This window comes from Strix uralensis, chromosome 25, assembly GCF_047716275.1.
Source record: "Strix uralensis isolate ZFMK-TIS-50842 chromosome 25, bStrUra1, whole genome shotgun sequence".
Classification (NCBI taxonomy): Eukaryota; Metazoa; Chordata; class Aves; order Strigiformes; family Strigidae; genus Strix; species Strix uralensis.
This window is the reverse complement of record NC_133996.1, coordinates 7,046,577-7,062,203: the sequence shown is the minus strand read 5'-3', so window position 1 is coordinate 7,062,203 and position 15,627 is coordinate 7,046,577. Positions and strand designations below refer to the sequence as shown.

Genomic DNA, 15,627 nt, shown 5'->3' with positions numbered 1-15,627 from the left:
CGCCGGGCTCGCCTTTCCCCTGTCTACAGCCCTTTCGTGTCTGTGGGGTGGGAGAGGGGTGTCCGTGGGGTGGGAGTGGGCTGTCGTGGGGTGGGAGAGGGGTCTCCCTGGGGCAGCAGATCTCCCTGTGAGGTAGCTGGGGGGTGTCTGCAGGTCTCCCCGTGGGTCTCTCTCCTTGTAGGTCTCTTCCCGTGGGTTTCCCCGTGGCTCTTTCCCTGTGGATCTCCCTGTGGCTCTCTTCCCCCCTATGAGACTGTCCCTGTTGGTCTCTCCTCGTGGGTCTCTCCCCCGTGGGTGTCTCCCCATGGCTCTCTCTCCATGGGTCTCTCCCTGTGGGTCTCCCCCCATGGGTCTCTCCCCGTGAGTCTCCTTGTGGGTCTCCTCCTGTGGCTCTCTCCGTGGATCCCCCCGTGGGTCCCCCCCGTGGCCTCCCCTGTGGTTCTCCCCCCGTGGCTCTCCCCGTGGATCTCCCCCCATGGCTCTCCCGCCGTAGGTCTCCCCGTGGGTCTCCCCCCGTGGCTCCCCCCGTGGTTCTCCCCACGCAGCTCTCTCCCCATAAGTCTCTCTCCATAAGTCTCTCCCTGTGGCTCTCTCCGTGGGTCTCCCCCCACGGATCTCCCCCCGTAGTTCTCTCCCCATGGTTGTCTCCCCCCGTGGCTCCCCCCGTGGCCTCAGCCCGGGCCGCTCCTCCGGCGCCGCCGCTCCCTCGCTGTCCGCCAGGGGGCAGCACCGCCCCGCGGCCCCCGCCGGCTCCGCTCTCGCCCGCGCTCCCGCTGCCCGGAAGGGGCGGGACGAGGCGGCGGCGGCGGCCGGGCCCAGGTGAGCGGCGGCCGCCCGGGGCTCGCTCCGGCTGCGGCTGCGGCTGCGGCTGCGGCTGCGGGGGAGCCCCGGGCGGGGTCCCGGCGGGTCCCGGATCCCTGTGGGTCAGTGCTGAGGCCCCGGGGCGCTCCGCCCGGTGCGGCCTTGCCCGCCGGAGCCTGGCCCGGGCGCTGCCGCCCGTAGGCCTCGGCCGCCAAGGCGGAGGGGTGGGGGGGGGTGTGTGTGTGTGAGGGGCCGGGCCCGGCTTGTGACCGCCGCGTTTCCCCCCCGCCAGGCGCAGCCCCCGGCGCCATGTGGTCCGTGCTCTGGGCGGCCGTGCGCTCCAAGGCCCCGTACGTCACCTTCCCGGTGGCTTTCGTGGTGGGGCTGGTGGGCTACCACCTGGAGTGGTTCCTCCGCGGCCACCCCCCGCCCGCGGCCGAGGAGGAGAAGAGCATCTCGGAGCAGCGGGAGGACCGCAAGCTGCAGGAGATCGCGGGCAAGGACCTGACCAAGGTGGTGAGCCTGAAGGACAAGCTCGAGTTCGCCCCTCGGGCCGTGCTGAACAGGAACCGCCCGGAAAAGAGCTAATAAAGTGGTTGGGGCAGACGCGGAGCCCTGGAGCGACTGTTCCCAGCACGGGCTGGGGACTCCCCTGTCCCCTGCACGTCGCCCACTAGTCTCCCTCTGGCACCGGGCCGTCCCTGAGCGATACGTTGTGCCCGCTGCTGCTCTGCGCCCCCCCGGGCCCTCCGGGGTTCGCCCACCCCGCGGATGTGCTCCAGGCACAGCACCCAGAGCTGCTCCTTTGCAGCGGCGCCGGCGGGGAGCCGTGCGTTGGGAGGTGGAGTGTGTCTGAAACTCATCAGCTCTCGGCCTGTCCCGGCCCCTGAACCACGAAACCCTCTTGGCCTGGCCCCACCCACGTCTCGTTAGGTTGGGTTTTTTCCATGGCGTGAAGATAGAAGAAACTTGGACCTGAGTGACGTGGGGCCGGGGTCAGGCTGACCGCCTGCAGCGGGAGGATCTGCTGTCCCGCTCTCCCGTGGCTCTTTGCGAACCCCGACCATGCGACGTCACGCCCACGGGAGCCTGAGCGGTGGTGGAGATCTCTGGGGATCCCCTCTCGGCATCATCCCCAGGCTTCGCAGCAAGGAGTGGGGACGGGGGGGAGGTGGAAGTCCTGGCTCTGCTTCTGTCCTGCAGCTCCGAGCGTGGCGGTGGCTTTGGGCTGGCGTGTAGAGAGCGGGGAGATCTCTGCCCTGTGTGGGAACAGCTGGAATAAACTGCTGTCGGTCCTTGGGCCTCTGTGTCTTCTGCGTCAGCACCTGGCCTGGCTCAGAGCGTGTTTCTGCTCCCCATGTTTTCGAGAAGCAGCTCCTTCTACCATGGGAGATGTGTCACCATTGTCCTTGGCCGGGCACTGCCCTCGGGGCCTGGCAGCAGGGTGGCGGGCAGGGAGAAGGGGGAGGCACTGAAATCCCAGCCCCTGCTGCGGTTGTGCCTCTCTCCCGGCTCCCCTGGCCACGTCAGCCGCTTCCCTTCAGCCTCCTTATCTAGACAAGAAGGGCTGTGGCAGCGCCGGGGGGGGCTCCCAGGGGACGGGGTGGGGGTCCTGCTGGGCTGCTGAGCTGGCAGCGAGTGCTGGGGACGGGTGGCCGGTGTCCCCTCCAGCCTCGTGTGTCACCAACATGGCAGGACCGAGGCCTGGCGATGGCTGCCTGAGCAGGTCACCGCCGCTGCTCTCTGCTGGGGCCGGAGCCGGGGTTATCGCTGCTTCCCGGCTTGTTTTTTCCCCTGGTGCCTGAGCTGCTGCCCTGGCCCGGCCTTCCCTTCCCGGGGACGATAAATCTGTCGTGTCTGGTGCGAAGCCCTGAAGTCAGCAGCCGGTTCAGCGTTTTGCATCGCTCCGTCCCGCTTCCTCGGGGCTGGCTCCTGCCCCGCTGACAGCTTTACTGCCAGCGCTGCCCGGCTGTGTTTGCCTCCCAGCCTGGCTCGCTGCCCTGCGGCCGGGCTCGTGCCCCGGCACCGCCGCGAACTCACAGGCCTTTGCCGTCGCGGCGGGCGAGGGCGGCTGAGGCCGGGTTAGAAGATGCAGGCAGAGTCTGGGGGCGATGCAAAGGCTGTCCTGGCCCTGTCCCGCTGCTGCCTCCTGCACTGGGGTTTGCAGCACCTCTGGGGCCACCGCCCCGGTCCCCCTGGCAAGCTGGTGCTGTCCCCTGGGCTAGTCCCTGCCCTTGGCCTCTTGCTTTCCCAGCCTGGCGGAGGGGTGATGGCTGTTCCCTATTGTGCACTGGGGTGGGAACGGTCCCGTCCCTTCCCCCAACTGGGACCAGCCAGACCCAACTCGGAAACGTCTTCCGAGATGCCTTTGTTCACCCCGCGACGGAGCGGCTCCCTCGGCTGTTTATAACCCATTGATCTGCCTGTTCCCAGGGCCGGCCGGGCACAATCAGGCTTTGTCGGGGCCTCGCTGCCCCGTTTCCTCCCCTGGGCCCCCGTGGTGTCGGTCAGGGGGGGCTGCTCGGGCGCGGTGCTGGGAAGGACTCAGGCCTGGCAGTGGCTGCGTGGGGGCTCCTGGCCGGGCAGCGCCTGCCCTGCTCCTGCTGCGGCTGCCTCGCTGCTCCCGCCGCGTTTCCAGCTGCTTTCCCTGCGTCTGGGGATTCCCGTCCGTCCCCACAGCAGACGCCGGTGTTGCGGGGCCGTGGATTCCCCGCAGGCACTGGGGCAGGGGTAAACCCGCTTCCCAGACACTGGCTGCCTTTTTCCTAAACCCTCGGTGCCGTAAACCCACCCTTCCTCCCATTGAATCCCAACAATGTGCTGCCTGGGAAGCGCCGGCGGGACAAGAATAGGAGCCGGCAAGTGCGCAGAGCAGCCACAGTAGCTCACGAAGAGCCAGAGGAAGCTTTGCTGAATAAACCATTATGGCTTCCTGAGCCTGCACGCGACCGCTGAAGCGCAGGTCCTTGGTCTGGGCCGGTGTGTCCATAATCCAGCTGTTCCCAGCGCAGCACAGCCGGGCGCTGCCGCGGGAGCGCGGCCAGGAGCTGTGCCAGCAGCATGGCCGGGGCAGTGTGAGCCGGGGGAGCCTGTCCCCGCGCAGGGAGTCCCGTGGCTGGCCTATCCGATGGCTTTTTTTTTGGGAGAGCATCCTCCCAGGGCTTGTCGGGCTTTGGGGAAGGCCCCACAGTGCTGCGCTGTGCCACAGAGCAGGGATCAGAGCTGGCAGCTGCAGAAGTGCTCCCTGTCCCTGCCTGGCGTGTCGTGGCCGTGCCCCAAGGCTCGGGGGGAGCAAGCCGGCTGCTGGGCTCTTGGCACGGCTGCAGCTCCCGGGCTGACCCTCTGCCCTGCCCAAGGCCGGGTTTGCTCCCGGGGGTCCAGCTCGTGAGGGGAGCAGGTGGTTTCCAGAGGCAGGATGCAGGGAGCAAGCCGGGGCAGCGGTGGGGGGGGGTGTGAGCTCCCGACTCACTCGGGGGGGGGGACTGGGACAGCTGGTGTGCAGGCTGGGGCGGTGAGAGCCCCCCCGGCCGCTCGGCATGGCTCGGCACAGCTCGGCACACCTGGACGGCCGCAGCGGACGTCCGGTTAGATCAGAGCAGGGATGCACCGGCTGCGCGGGGCTGGGGACGCTGCGCCCCTGTGCTGGCACCACTCAGAGCCACCGGTCCCCTCCCCGCAAGGCCCAGAGCGACGGTGCTTTGGGGAGGAGAGGAGCGGTGCGGGGGGCTGGGGGGTCTCCCGTCCTGGAGCAGCGCAGTCACCCTGGGGCACCCAGGACCTGCACACAGTGGGGTGTCCCCACAGCCACGGGACACGGAGGGTGCTCACCCCGTCTGCACTGGAGAGCAAATGGCGTGTGTGTGTCCCCCCTCAATGCGTCCCCCGCAGCCCCTGGGGACATCGGCTCCCTCCCCTGCCCCGGCCAGCCGAGGCTGTTTTCCCAGACTCCCGTTTTGCCCTTTTCCTGAGCTTGGCCAAGTCCTTTCCCAGCCTCCCCATCTCACTCGCCTCTTCCTGCCCCGGCCCCCCGGCACAGACCCACCGTGCCGAGCCCGCCGGCTCCTCTCTGAAGTGCTGTGGGAGAGGAGCAGCTCTGCCCCACACCGAGACACAGCCCCGAGCCCTGGCTGGGGACAGCTGCAGCAGGACATGTTCCCTTCCCACTCAGCATCGCCTCTTCTTACAGCCACAGCTCAGGGCTGATCCCTCCATCCCCAGCACCCAAAGGCCACCGCAGTTTCTTGCTTTTAGCCCACATCGATGTCCCCACGCCAGGAGAAGCCCCTGGCTGTGCAGGCAGCAGGTTCTGCCCTCCTGGTGCTGCACCAGGAAGATGCCCCGAGCTGCTGGCAGGGGCAGGACCCATCCTGAGATGGGCACGGGGTGCTGGGCACTGCGGTGCCGTTACCTCCGTGCGAGGAAGCGGCTGGAGGGGAGCGACAATGTCAGGATGCGGGAAGTCGTCGGGGCTATTGAGCGCGTTTCCTCCCGCCCGCGGTTCTCACACTGGGCCGCATTGTCTGCCGTGCCCGCGCGTGGAGGGCTAAATATAAACCCGTGCCGAGGACGGGTCTGGGGGAGGAAGGGAGCAGCTTGGGGTTTGCTTTTTCTTCATTGTGCACTGTTGGCAGTGGTGCTGGTAAGGGCAGGATTGTACCTGGTTTGGTGTTGCCTCGATGGTGGGTGCTGCGGGCACGGGGTGCTGGGGGTCAGGGGTCTGTGCCTGGCTCAGGAGGATGCTCCTGCCCGCGCCCGCTCCCCCAAGGGGCTGCGGGAAATGGGGTGCTGGGATGCTGTGGGCAGAGCCCTGGGCATGGACGGGGCCCTGGCGGGATGGGGCAACCATGCTGTGGCCCTGGCTGGCATCCCCCTGCCCAGCCCTCTGCCCTTCCTCCTCTCAGCTGCGATTTCGCTCCTGCCGTGGCTCTTCCTGTGAGCTGGTTGGAATTAGAAACTTGCTATTTTCTGTACACTGGGAAAGGTTAAAAATAAACTCCTTGGTGCTCAGCCAGCGCCTTGGGCAGAGCCTCGCAGGCGTGACACGCTGTGGCAGCCCCCATGGCTCCTCTCCCCCGGCCCAGGGCAGGATAGTGCAGGGGGACCCCAGCACGGACTGGTCCTAACTCGGGGGAGGCAGGACCCCGTGGGGCAGAGTCACTGGCACAGGTTCCTGGGGCCCATGGCTGGTGTTAGACCAATGTCCCCAGCAGGAATTGGGGTCCCAGGACTGGCAGAACCACCCCAAAGCCTTTCCTCACACAGGGGGTGCTCCAAGTGGCCACCCCCCTGCCCCCAGCATCCTCCCGAACCACTGGTGAGCAGCAGAGAGGGGACACAGCGGTGCTGACCCTGCACCCAAGAGACACCCCACGCCTGTGCACGGCCAGCCTCAGGCTGTTGGCAGTCAGGTCAGGTATGTGTCTGTCTGTCCACCTCTCTCCCTTTCGCTCCTTTGGTCACGTCACATCCCCTCTGGGCACTTGCTTTCCTCCGGGAGCTGCAGGTGCCCCACGGCGCTGCCTGCACCCTGCTGGGGTGTAGTTTGGGGGGTCTGTGGCTGCACCTTGGGGAGTACAACCAGCCTGGGGTTGGGATAAACCCCACAGGGCGCTTAGGTGGGGGTACAAAAGCTTCCCACCCCAAAAACCCGAGGGCAATGCCAGGGCGGACATCACAGCCTGTGAGTGGCCACGGGAACAGCCCCACGGCACTCCCACCCCATGGCCATGCCCAGGGCTCTCCGCCGTCCTGGCTGGGCGGCTGCAGTGGGTGCCCCTGACTGTACAGTCCTCGAGGCTGCGCTGGCCGTTACCCCAGAGCTGGGCTCAGGGGTGCCCATGGGGAGCCCCTCACCGCAGCCCCCAGGCTGCCTGTCACCGCAGGGCTCAGTGTCACAGTATGGGGCCGGGTGTTGGGGCAGCGAGTGCCGTTCCCAGAAAGGGACCGGAGGGGCCTGTTTACTCAGGAGGGAGCGAGGAGGTGTGAGAAAGGCCGTGCGTGTCGCTATCTGTCCCCAAGCTGTGCCAAAGAGCTTCGCCGGGCCAACCCGTGCCCTTATCAGCTTCAAACTTTTATTTGCCTTCTGGGGGGGCTGCCACCACCACCGGCCCCACTGTGCAGGTGAGCCCCTCGCTGTTGTTGTTGGCGTGTGCCGCGGGCAGGTCCCGGCGGCGTGGGGGTCACCTTGTCACAACACGGGAACAATAGCGGGACGCGGAGCTGTGTTTGCGCAGCGCCCACGGCCGGGCACCGTGTCCAGGCAAGGGGATTCTCAGCCGTCTTGTTTTCCACCTTGCAGGGCCGTTCGGAAAAGCGTGATGCTCCCCCAGTGCCAACAAAAATATCAGCCCAGGCGAGGGGAGGCGAGCGGGGGAGTGCGGCCGGCGGGTAAACACACGGCCCGGCTGCACCGTTACCTTTCACACGAGTGTTTCCTCCCGGCTGAGCGTTCAGGGCTGCTCCCCCCAGAAAGCTGTGGGGCTTTGCAGCTCTGCTGATGCCTGGTGAGCGCTGGGCTGTGGTCCCCCATTGCACTGGGGTGCCCCGGGGGGGCCCCGCTGGGCAACGGTGGGAGCAGGGTCCCTCCGGAGGGGATCTGCCCCAGCATCCTGGTGGAGGGTGCAGGGGAGGGCTGGGTGCTGGTAGTGTGCACCCCAGGCCCCCACCTGAGGGGACTTCACCCCCCTCAGCCCCAGCAGGGAGGGGAGCCAAGGGTGGGCTTGGCTGCCAGCCCAGGCTCTGCCCCAACGGCAGCGCAGCCGGGTGCCTCCCTCTTCGCTTCCGCCAGCAGCCGATGGCAGCGATATCACCCTGTTTCACCCATATTTCATTTTCTCCAGGGTATTTTTAGGCCGTCCCACCCTCGCTGAAGAGGCCCTTGGCCGAGAGCTGGCTCTGCCCTGAGCTGACTTGGCCAGAGAAAACTAAACAACAGTCCCAGCTGCATTGTGTGCCTTTATCTGCAGCTCATTTCCAGCTATTATGCAGCCACGAGCAGCTCCATGGCCTCCACCAGGTTTATCAGTGGCAGGAGGAGAGGGGCTGAGCTCTGCTTTGGGCCACCAGAGCCTGCGCCACGCTGGCCCTGTGACAGCCCCCAGGCTGGGCTCCAGGGGACAGGACGCTGTAGCAGGGATGTTTGTGCTTTCTGTGGGTGAGTGGCACCAGCAGCACAACTGGCACTCGGGGGGTGCCCATGCTCCCCTTCACCCCAGCCCCATCACAGGGCAGCAGCTTCCCTCTCCCTCAGCCCCAAACCCTTACCCCTCCCCACCCCAAGGCAGCTGCATGAAGCACAGTCACACCAGACATCACCTTTTTCATTCATCCAACTTTATTTGACAAGATGCAACACTGAGTCTGTCGGGGCGGGGAAAGGAAACAGCACGAGGAGCAACGTCTGCGTCCCACACTCCTGCCTGGGTCACGCAGGACCCACAGCCCTTCAGTCACGGCAGGACCTTCCCCTTCCACAGCATTGGTGGGCTGGGGAAGTTGGGGCAACTGCTCTCATGGGGGCAGTTGGTTCTTCTGTTCCTCCCCCCCCCCCCCCCAGTGCCTCAGCCCACAGCAGGAGATGACTAGTGCAAAGTAATAACACCAATAACCCCCCAAACCAGCAGTTGCCAGGCTAATTCCTCCCCAAAAACCACAGGGCTGGCGGGCGCGTGGCCCAGGCTGGACACAGCTCCCCAGATCCCCTGCACAACTGCACCCGTGAGGCAGAAAGCTCCGTGCTCAGGCCAGCAGGTTAAAAATAATTTAAGAGACACACACACCACTTGGGAAAGGGTCCAGGGCCAGGAGGCGGTCGGGGGGGACACTCACACTTCTGGGGCACCCAAGCAGTGACCCTGCAGCTATTGGGGTCACCGCAGAGCCCTAAGAGCTGCCGTTGGCTTAACCCTCCCGTGTCCTCCAGGGAAAGGGGCAGCTCCCACAGCAAACCCTGGGCTGGCCCCGCTGGCTCTTGGCCGGAGTCACAGGATGGGGCTGGTGGCCAGGACCCGGCCGGCAGCGCTGCCCCAGCCCAGCTCCCCCCAGCCCTCCCGGGCTCAGCCCTGCTCCGTGCGGAGGCTGGAGGCGAGCGGCTTCCCACGGCCGCAGGCCCGGCTCTCACGCCGGCGGGGGCTCGGGCAAACCCCCGGGTCTGAGGGTCCCGAGGGCAGCAGCCTCCCAGCGCAGCCCCGGGGACAGCCTGTTCCCAGCTGCGCGGCTCTAGGGATTTCTCCCTTTCCCACGGTGAGACACACGCCGTCCCGCGGAACTTTCTGCAGTTTCCTTCCTTGCAGGGTCTGTGGGGAAAACAGGAGAGAGCGGAGGCTCTGCTCCGGGGCAGCGCTCAGCCCCGCTCTTGAGCATCACGTCCCAGGGGCAGGCAGGGGCCCATCCAGTCAGGAGGCAGCTGCCTGCCCACAGCCAGCACCTTCGCGGGCACGAGGGACCAAGGTAGGTCCCCTCGGCCCGGCCGGGGCCAGCCCGGCACTAAACATATTGCTTTTTGGAGGCTGAGCTCCCGGGCCGGCTGCACAGCTTCTCCTCCGGGGTGGGGGTTTCAGCAGCCCTGGGGGCGTAGGGGTCCGACAGTGGCCTGGTGCCGCTGCCCAGCGCCAGGTTCTCCTCGTTGTGGAAGTTGGCCCAGTTCTGCTCGCTGGAGAGCTTGTTGTAGGCCTGGTAGGGCGGCGTGTGGCTCTCGGCCATGGGCAGGAAGGGGTAGTGCTTGGGCGGGTAGGGACCCAGGGCCATGTTGTCGGCAAAGGTGTCCCGGCTCGGCCCCGACACCTTCTTGATGTTGCTAAGCAGGTTCTTGCAGCAGAGGTGGAAGAGCTCCAGGAGGTTCAGGACTAAGGAGATCAGGCCCATCACCAGCATGAAGATGATGAAGATGCTCTTCTCAGTAGGGCGGGAGATGAAGCAGTCCACCTGGTGGGGGCAGGGGTCCCTCTTGCAGATGTAGCGGGGCACCATGGAGAAGCCGTACAGGTACCACTGGCCAACGAGGAAACCGGCCTCAAAGATGCTCTTGCAGATCACACTGATGAGGTACGTCCACATCAGCGCCCCTCGGATCTTGAGCCGCCCGTCCTCCGTCACGTAGATCTTGGACATCTTCTTCTCCACGGCTGCCAGGGCCTGCTCGATCTTCGGGTCCTTGCTGTGGATAGCCCGCAGCTCGCTCTCCTGCTGCTTCAGCTTCTCCTCCTTCCGGGAGAGATAGACAACGTGGCCGAGGTAAATCAGGGTTGGGGTGCTGACAAAGAGGAACTGGAGCACCCAGTAGCGGATGTGGGAGATGGGGAAGGCTTTGTCATAGCAGACGTTGGTGCAGCCCGGCTGCTTGGTGTTGCACACGAAATCCGACTGCTCGTCCCCCCACACCGACTCCCCGGCCAAGCCCAGGATGAGGATGCGGAAGATGAAGAGCACGGTGAGCCAGATCTTCCCGATCACGGTTGAGTGCTCCTGGACTTGGTCTAGCAGTTTCTCCAGGAAACCCCAGTCACCCATCTTTTAGGGAGCCTCGTGCCTCTGCCAGCAGAGAGGGGAGGGGAGCCGTCAGATCTCTGCAGAGGGTCCCAGCAAACCCACCGAGGAGCACCCCAACCCCGAGGGTGGGAGCCCAGCGGCATTTCTGTGCCCGGGTGTGCTCCTTCTACACCCCCCTGCCCAGAGCGGAAGGATGGGGCTGGGGCAGAAGAGGCAGCGCAGGGATTTGCCTCCCCCCAGCAGCACCCACCCCACAGCACCCCCAGCTCACTGGCCGCCTGGTTTGGGGCTGCCCCACAGCAGAGAGGGGGCACAGCTGGGGCCCACAGCAGCAGCCCCAGTTTGCCTCTCCCCCAGCCCCGGCTTTACCGAAGGGCAGAGAGCAGCAGGGCTGTGCTGGGGGGCTACAAACCCCCGGGGTACAGTAGCCACCCCGACACCCATTCAGGGCTCACCCCGAACTGATGGGACAGTCCCCCAGCAGCTCCCCCGCTGTGGGGCGATGGCACCCCAGCCCCCTCCCCCTTGCCCAGGGTTTTCCCTGGTCTGGGGACCCCCGAGACCACTCACCTCCCGCAGCCCCGACGCTGCTGCCGGGGTGTCCCAGTGTCACCCCCGGCTGCTGCCGGGTCCCCCCGCGGGAGCTGAGCCCGGCTGGGAGAGCAGAGGCAGCCGCAGCCCCGGCTCTTAATTAACCTCTGCCAATTAAGCCGGCAGAGGTGCCAGCTGGACCGTTAAAGGGACGCCCAGCAGCAGGGGGGGGTGTCCCAGAACGGGTCCCCAAGCGCGGGGTCCCCGGGGGAGCCGCAGCCGTCGGGGGTCCCGGCTGCCCCTCACTCACCTCCGCCGCGCCGGGCAGGTCCCGCCGGGCTCGGGCCGCTCTGGCTGTGAGCGAACGGGCCGGGCCGGGCGGTTGAGGCCGTGCGGGGCCCGGGGGAGCCGGGGGAGGAGCGCGGGCAGGAAACCGGGGGCCGGGGCTTAGCGCGGGGCCGCAGGTGTTGCGGGGCCGCCCCGTCCCGCTGCCCCCGGCCGAGGGGGAGGCCCCGGTGGGGCGGGGCGGGGGCGGTGGGTCCGCGGAGCATCGCCCGACCGGGACCCCCCGGGACGGCCGGGACCCCCCCCGGGACAGCCGGGATCCCCCGGGGGGGAAGGCGGGGGGGAGCCGTCGGGGGCTGTGGGAAGCCCCGGTGTCCCTGCCCACTCGCCCCCGCGGTGGCCGGCACCGCCCGCGCCCGGTAGCCCCGCTTGTGGCTGGGGCTCCGCCACCGGGACCCCCCCGCTGAGCGGCGGAGGGACCCACGCGGGGCGGACGGACCCTGCCCACGGGTGGGACCCCTAAAGCCGACGCGTTTTCGGTGCCCTCATGGCTGGCGGGGGCGGGGAGGGACGGGGAGATGCCGCGGGTGTCCCCCCCCCGGGATGCTCCGTCCCCCCCCGCTCCGGCCGGTCCCCACGCGGGTCCGTACGGCGCGGCGGGCGCTGGGTGGTGCTGGAGCCACACCGGAGCCCGGCGCTGCCCCGAGCCCCCGAGCTGCGCCGGGGATCCAAGGGGCCAGGAGCCCCCCCCAAGGGTTTAAGCGGAGCTTTGCTGTCGGGGGGGCTCAGACGGGGCGTTGCGGGGGGTGTGGAGGCACCGCGACAAGGAGAGGGGACCAGCGGGTGGGCAGATGCTGATATTTTATGCACAGACTTAAGTCCTGCTGGCTTCGGGGGGGAGGAAAAACCCTTGTACGTGCCCCCCACTCGCTGTCCTGCCGCTTAGTGGGCTGCGTGGGGCCAGCCGGGTGCGAAGGGCTTGGGCTTTCGAAACCAGAAACTAGGCCAGTCCACACACACAACTGGGAACTGTGGCCTCTCCCACCCCGAGACGTGGCATTTCCTCCTCACAGGCAGTGCTGGGCTCGAGCAGAGGGCAGAGCCGGAACAGCATCGTTATGTTTAATATAAAATAATTGTTGTGCTTCAGGTAACGCCCGCGTGCTGCTCTGTGTGTGCTGCAGAGCCCAGCGCCCATCTCCCAGCCGGCCCACTGTGAATAACGCTTCCCCCTCCCAGCACCCCCGGTTGTGGCTGCCCAAGCCTGTGGTCCCCCCTCGGTGTCTGTCCCCAGTGACGCTCTGTGCCCCGCCAGCCCTCGATGGGTGGAAACCATCACCTCTGAGGAGCTGCTCCAAAGCCACAGAGGAACGGGAGCTGCCCTCACCCGTGGATGTGCCGGCTCCCATGGTGCTTTGCCCACCAGAAGGACCAGCACGGGCTTCCCCCACACCAGCCACAGGTCCCCAGTGTCCCAAAACACACCCACACTGGTGCCAGAGCCGCTTCCCAGTCAGACACCTTCTGCTCTTCAACCTCCTGGAGCATCTTTCCTCTGGCACAGGGTGCCCCGTGCCCAGGGCTGGCCCCACGGGTGACAGGTGACGTGAGGTGCCCACGGGAGCAGCCCATGCTGGAAGCACTTGCTCCTTGTCCCAGCGCAGAGACATGTCACCCTCCCAGCAGCGTGGGCACCACCGTCACAGCTTCTCACAGCGGCACGATCCCTGGCTGTGTCAGTGCTCACCACGACACGCTCGTGGGGCTGGGGGAGCTGGAAACGCAGCAGCTGGAGAGCCGGCAGACCCTCTGCACAGCGCTGCTTAAGGAGAGATTAAATGGAAATCATTGCTATTTATTGTAATATTTATCAAGATTTAGTAAATAATTGATGCTGATCCCTCCTTGATTTCCTTGGGGGCCAGCGTGCAGTTCTGATGAATTAAAGTTTAATGACGCGCGACAAGCCGGGAGGAGGTGGAGCGGGTGGACACCGGGCACGGCGGCCCTGGGGCTCAACCCGCGCTGCCCCGGCTCGGGTGGGAGTCAGGAGGGCTCGGCCACGGGCTCCTGGGGAACCTCTGCGAATCCATTTCTTCTGCCCTTACCAGTCCCCCTGATTTACAGCGTGCGGAGCAGATCCCAGAGTCTACAAACGACACGGCGTTTATTGGCCTTTTGGATCTGCAGCTCGTGCTGTGCGTGACACGTCCGACCGAGGCGAGGGGGGTGCAGGGGCACCGGGGGAAGCGGCAGAGCTGGCAGGGGCACTTGGGCAGGACACCGGCACCGTGTGCGTGTGAGCAAAGGGGGAAAAGCTGCTCCTGCCCCAGTACTGGCAAACTGGGCCAACTGAGCACTTGGTGACAGCCGGGAGCCCTGCTCCTCCGTGACTGCTTTGGGTGCATGAAGAGGGCTCTGCCCACGGTGCTGAGCCCAGCATTTCTTTGGTTTCTTGTTACAAATGGAAGGAGGTGCTTGGGACTGTGCCCGTGCGAGGCACAGCGAGCCAGGAGCACTGTCACTGCGCTGGGTGACACCAGCCTTGACTGGGCACCGACTGGTGGATTCACACCCAGCACAGGAGCTGCAGGGCTGGAGAGACCCAAGAGAAGCTTCTGGGACATGGGACCCTCCCCATGCTCCCTCCCGCCAGTCCTGTGTGCCCTCCCAGCTCGATGGCTCCGTCCCTGCAGCCCTCGGCTGGGCTCGCTGCCAGGCCGGGCAGCGCGGCCGCTCCTGCACGGTGTCTGTGTGTCGGTGTGATGGCCGAGCCCCGCGGCACCGCTGTGCACATCCAGCAGAGCTCCAGGGCTGCCCTCACCTTACCTGCGTCTGCTCGGGCACCCATGGGCCTCTCTCGGGGGACTTTAGTTTGTTGGGTTTAGTCATTTTTCACACGTGTCGACTCTTGAGGGTTTGGGGACTTGGCAGGCTTGAAAAGCTGCTGGGCCAAGGGGAAGGCGAGCTGGCTGGGACGGGCGAGCTCACAGCTCCTCTCCTCTGTGGGAAGAACAGACACCCTCAGGCATGCCCGGCACCCAACCTGCCACTGAGAGTTCCCATGGATGTGTCCCCCTCCCCTTACAGCCATCGAGGTCCTGGATGGAGAGTCTGGTGATGGCATCACTGGCGGTCACCTTTGGGGCCAGCCACCCCCGGCACACACCAGGACACTGCTCCCTCCCTTTTCCCCTCCCAGCACCCTGTCAGACAGGAGTCAGGCCCCCAGGGCTGCCACACACCTCGTCTGGGACTTGTTGTCCTTCTCCTCTGTCTTGAGGTGGCAGTGGCAGGTGGAGGTCTTGCTGTAGCTGATGGAGCGCTTGATGGACTTCTTCCACCTCCGCGTACTCCGGACAACCCGCTTGAAGATGAGGTAGAAGATCTCACAGACGGTGAGGACGATGCAGATGGAGGAGGCTCCGACCATGAAATAGGTGAAGACTCTTTTCTCGGTTGGCCGAGCGATGTAGCAGTCTACAGTGTTGGGGCAGGGGTCCACGTTGGAGCACTTGACCAGCCGAGGCAAGTCAAAGCTGTCCCACATCTTGTGGAGGAGGTAGAGAAACAGGATCTCTATGATAAGCTTGAAGAAGAGGCTGAGCAGGTAGGTCCACCACAGCCCGCCGTGCTTCTTGCCCGTGTCGCTGTAGAGCTTGGGGCAATTCTCCCCATTCTTCTCCCGGTTCTTCTTCTCGCGGTCCTCCCGGTAGGCCACGTGCATGATGACCAGGAGGGAAGGACAAGTGACAAATATGAGCTGCAGGGCCCAGAGGCGGATGTGGGAGATGGGGAAGAAGTGGTCGTAGCAGACGTTGGTGCAGCCCGGCTGCCGCGTGTTGCAGTCAAAGTCCTTCTGCTCGTCTCCCCACACGCGCTCAGCTGCCACCACATAGACCAGCACACGGAAGACAAAGACCACGGAGAGCCAGATGCGCCCGAAGGCTGTGGAGTACTTGTTGACCCCGCTGAGCAGCGCCTGCAGTGTTTTCCAATCCATGGCGGCCGGCAGAGACCAGAGTCACCCGACCTGGGGAAAGAGCAGCAGAAGCGGCGGGTGAAGAGTCATGGGAGATGGCAACGGGGCAGCTCCTCTCTCGCTGCACTTAATCTCATCGTTGACCTCACAGAGTCTCTCCCCCACCATGTTACACTCATTTGGGGTGGGGGGACCATCCCACTCATGGACAGTAAAGCCCAGCCTTTACTTTACTTTACTCTTGGGGTGAGTCAGGGGTGACTCAACCTCTCTGTACCTCCTGATGAGAGGGATGAGCCACCTGGCCAAGTCCCCGCCACCAAGCCCCCGGCCTGATCACGCATGTCGGTGTAAATCAGCAGCTCAAGCCCCTGGCACAGGCCAGGATCAGGAGGGGATGGCTGTGCAGGGCGCTTGGCAAAGCAAAGCAAAGCTTTTTGTGGACACCAGCCCCGCCAGCTGGCACGTCCCTTGGGGCGGGAGGGGACCCTGCAGAGCATTTCCAGCCCTCACTGGTTGGTTCCTGTGCCTCCAGGGCATCA

The 15,627-nt window shown here is 65.8% G+C and overlaps 3 protein-coding genes across 6 annotated transcripts; 1 reads left to right on the top strand and 2 right to left on the bottom strand.

The window, feature by feature from the left end:
- Positions 1 to 785: 785 nt before the first annotated feature.
- On the top strand, positions 786 to 2,096 carry SMIM12 (small integral membrane protein 12). 2 transcript variants are annotated; one of them, XM_074894506.1, is made up of 2 exons: positions 786 to 819; positions 1,094 to 2,096. In XM_074894506.1, exon 2 carries the CDS (start codon positions 1,111 to 1,113, stop codon positions 1,387 to 1,389), a length of 279 nt encoding a protein of 92 aa, XP_074750607.1. In that variant the 5' UTR covers positions 786 to 819; positions 1,094 to 1,110; the 3' UTR covers positions 1,390 to 2,096. The 2 variants fall into 2 exon arrangements, with proteins under 2 accessions (XP_074750607.1, XP_074750609.1); XM_074894508.1 differs by lacking the exon at positions 786 to 819 and adding an exon at positions 847 to 923.
- Positions 2,097 to 8,111: 6,015 nt separating this feature from the next.
- GJA4 (gap junction protein alpha 4) lies at positions 8,112 to 11,275 on the bottom strand. 3 transcript variants are annotated; one of them, XM_074894480.1, is made up of 2 exons: positions 10,858 to 11,275; positions 8,112 to 10,329 (listed from the first exon to the last, which is right to left on the bottom strand). In XM_074894480.1, the coding sequence occupies exon 2, from the start codon at positions 10,306 to 10,308 to the stop codon at positions 9,286 to 9,288; it is 1,023 nt and encodes a 340-aa protein (XP_074750581.1). In that variant the 5' UTR covers positions 10,309 to 10,329; positions 10,858 to 11,275; the 3' UTR covers positions 8,112 to 9,285. The 3 variants fall into 3 exon arrangements, with proteins under 3 accessions (XP_074750581.1, XP_074750580.1, XP_074750582.1); XM_074894479.1 differs by having other exon boundaries at positions 11,129 to 11,191; XM_074894481.1 differs by lacking the exon at positions 10,858 to 11,275 and adding an exon at positions 10,743 to 10,766.
- A 2,744-nt stretch (positions 11,276 to 14,019) lies between these two features.
- Positions 14,020 to 15,184, bottom strand: GJB3 (gap junction protein beta 3). Its single transcript, XM_074894292.1, has 2 exons — positions 14,349 to 15,184; positions 14,020 to 14,106 (listed from the first exon to the last, which is right to left on the bottom strand). The coding sequence occupies exons 1-2, from the start codon at positions 15,104 to 15,106 to the stop codon at positions 14,091 to 14,093; spliced, it is 774 nt and encodes a 257-aa protein (XP_074750393.1). The 5' UTR covers positions 15,107 to 15,184; the 3' UTR covers positions 14,020 to 14,090.
- Positions 15,185 to 15,627: the final 443 nt, after the last annotated feature.

Excerpts from the sequence above, each read along its gene's own strand:
- SMIM12 (XM_074894506.1), top strand. The coding sequence starts at position 1,111 with ATGTGGTCCGTGCTCTGGGCGGCCGTGCGCTCCAAGGCCCCGTACGTC.
- GJA4 (XM_074894480.1), bottom strand. The coding sequence starts at position 10,308 with ATGGGTGACTGGGGTTTCCTGGAGAAACTGCTAGACCAAGTCCAGGAG.
- GJB3 (XM_074894292.1), bottom strand. The coding sequence starts at position 15,106 with ATGGATTGGAAAACACTGCAGGCGCTGCTCAGCGGGGTCAACAAGTAC.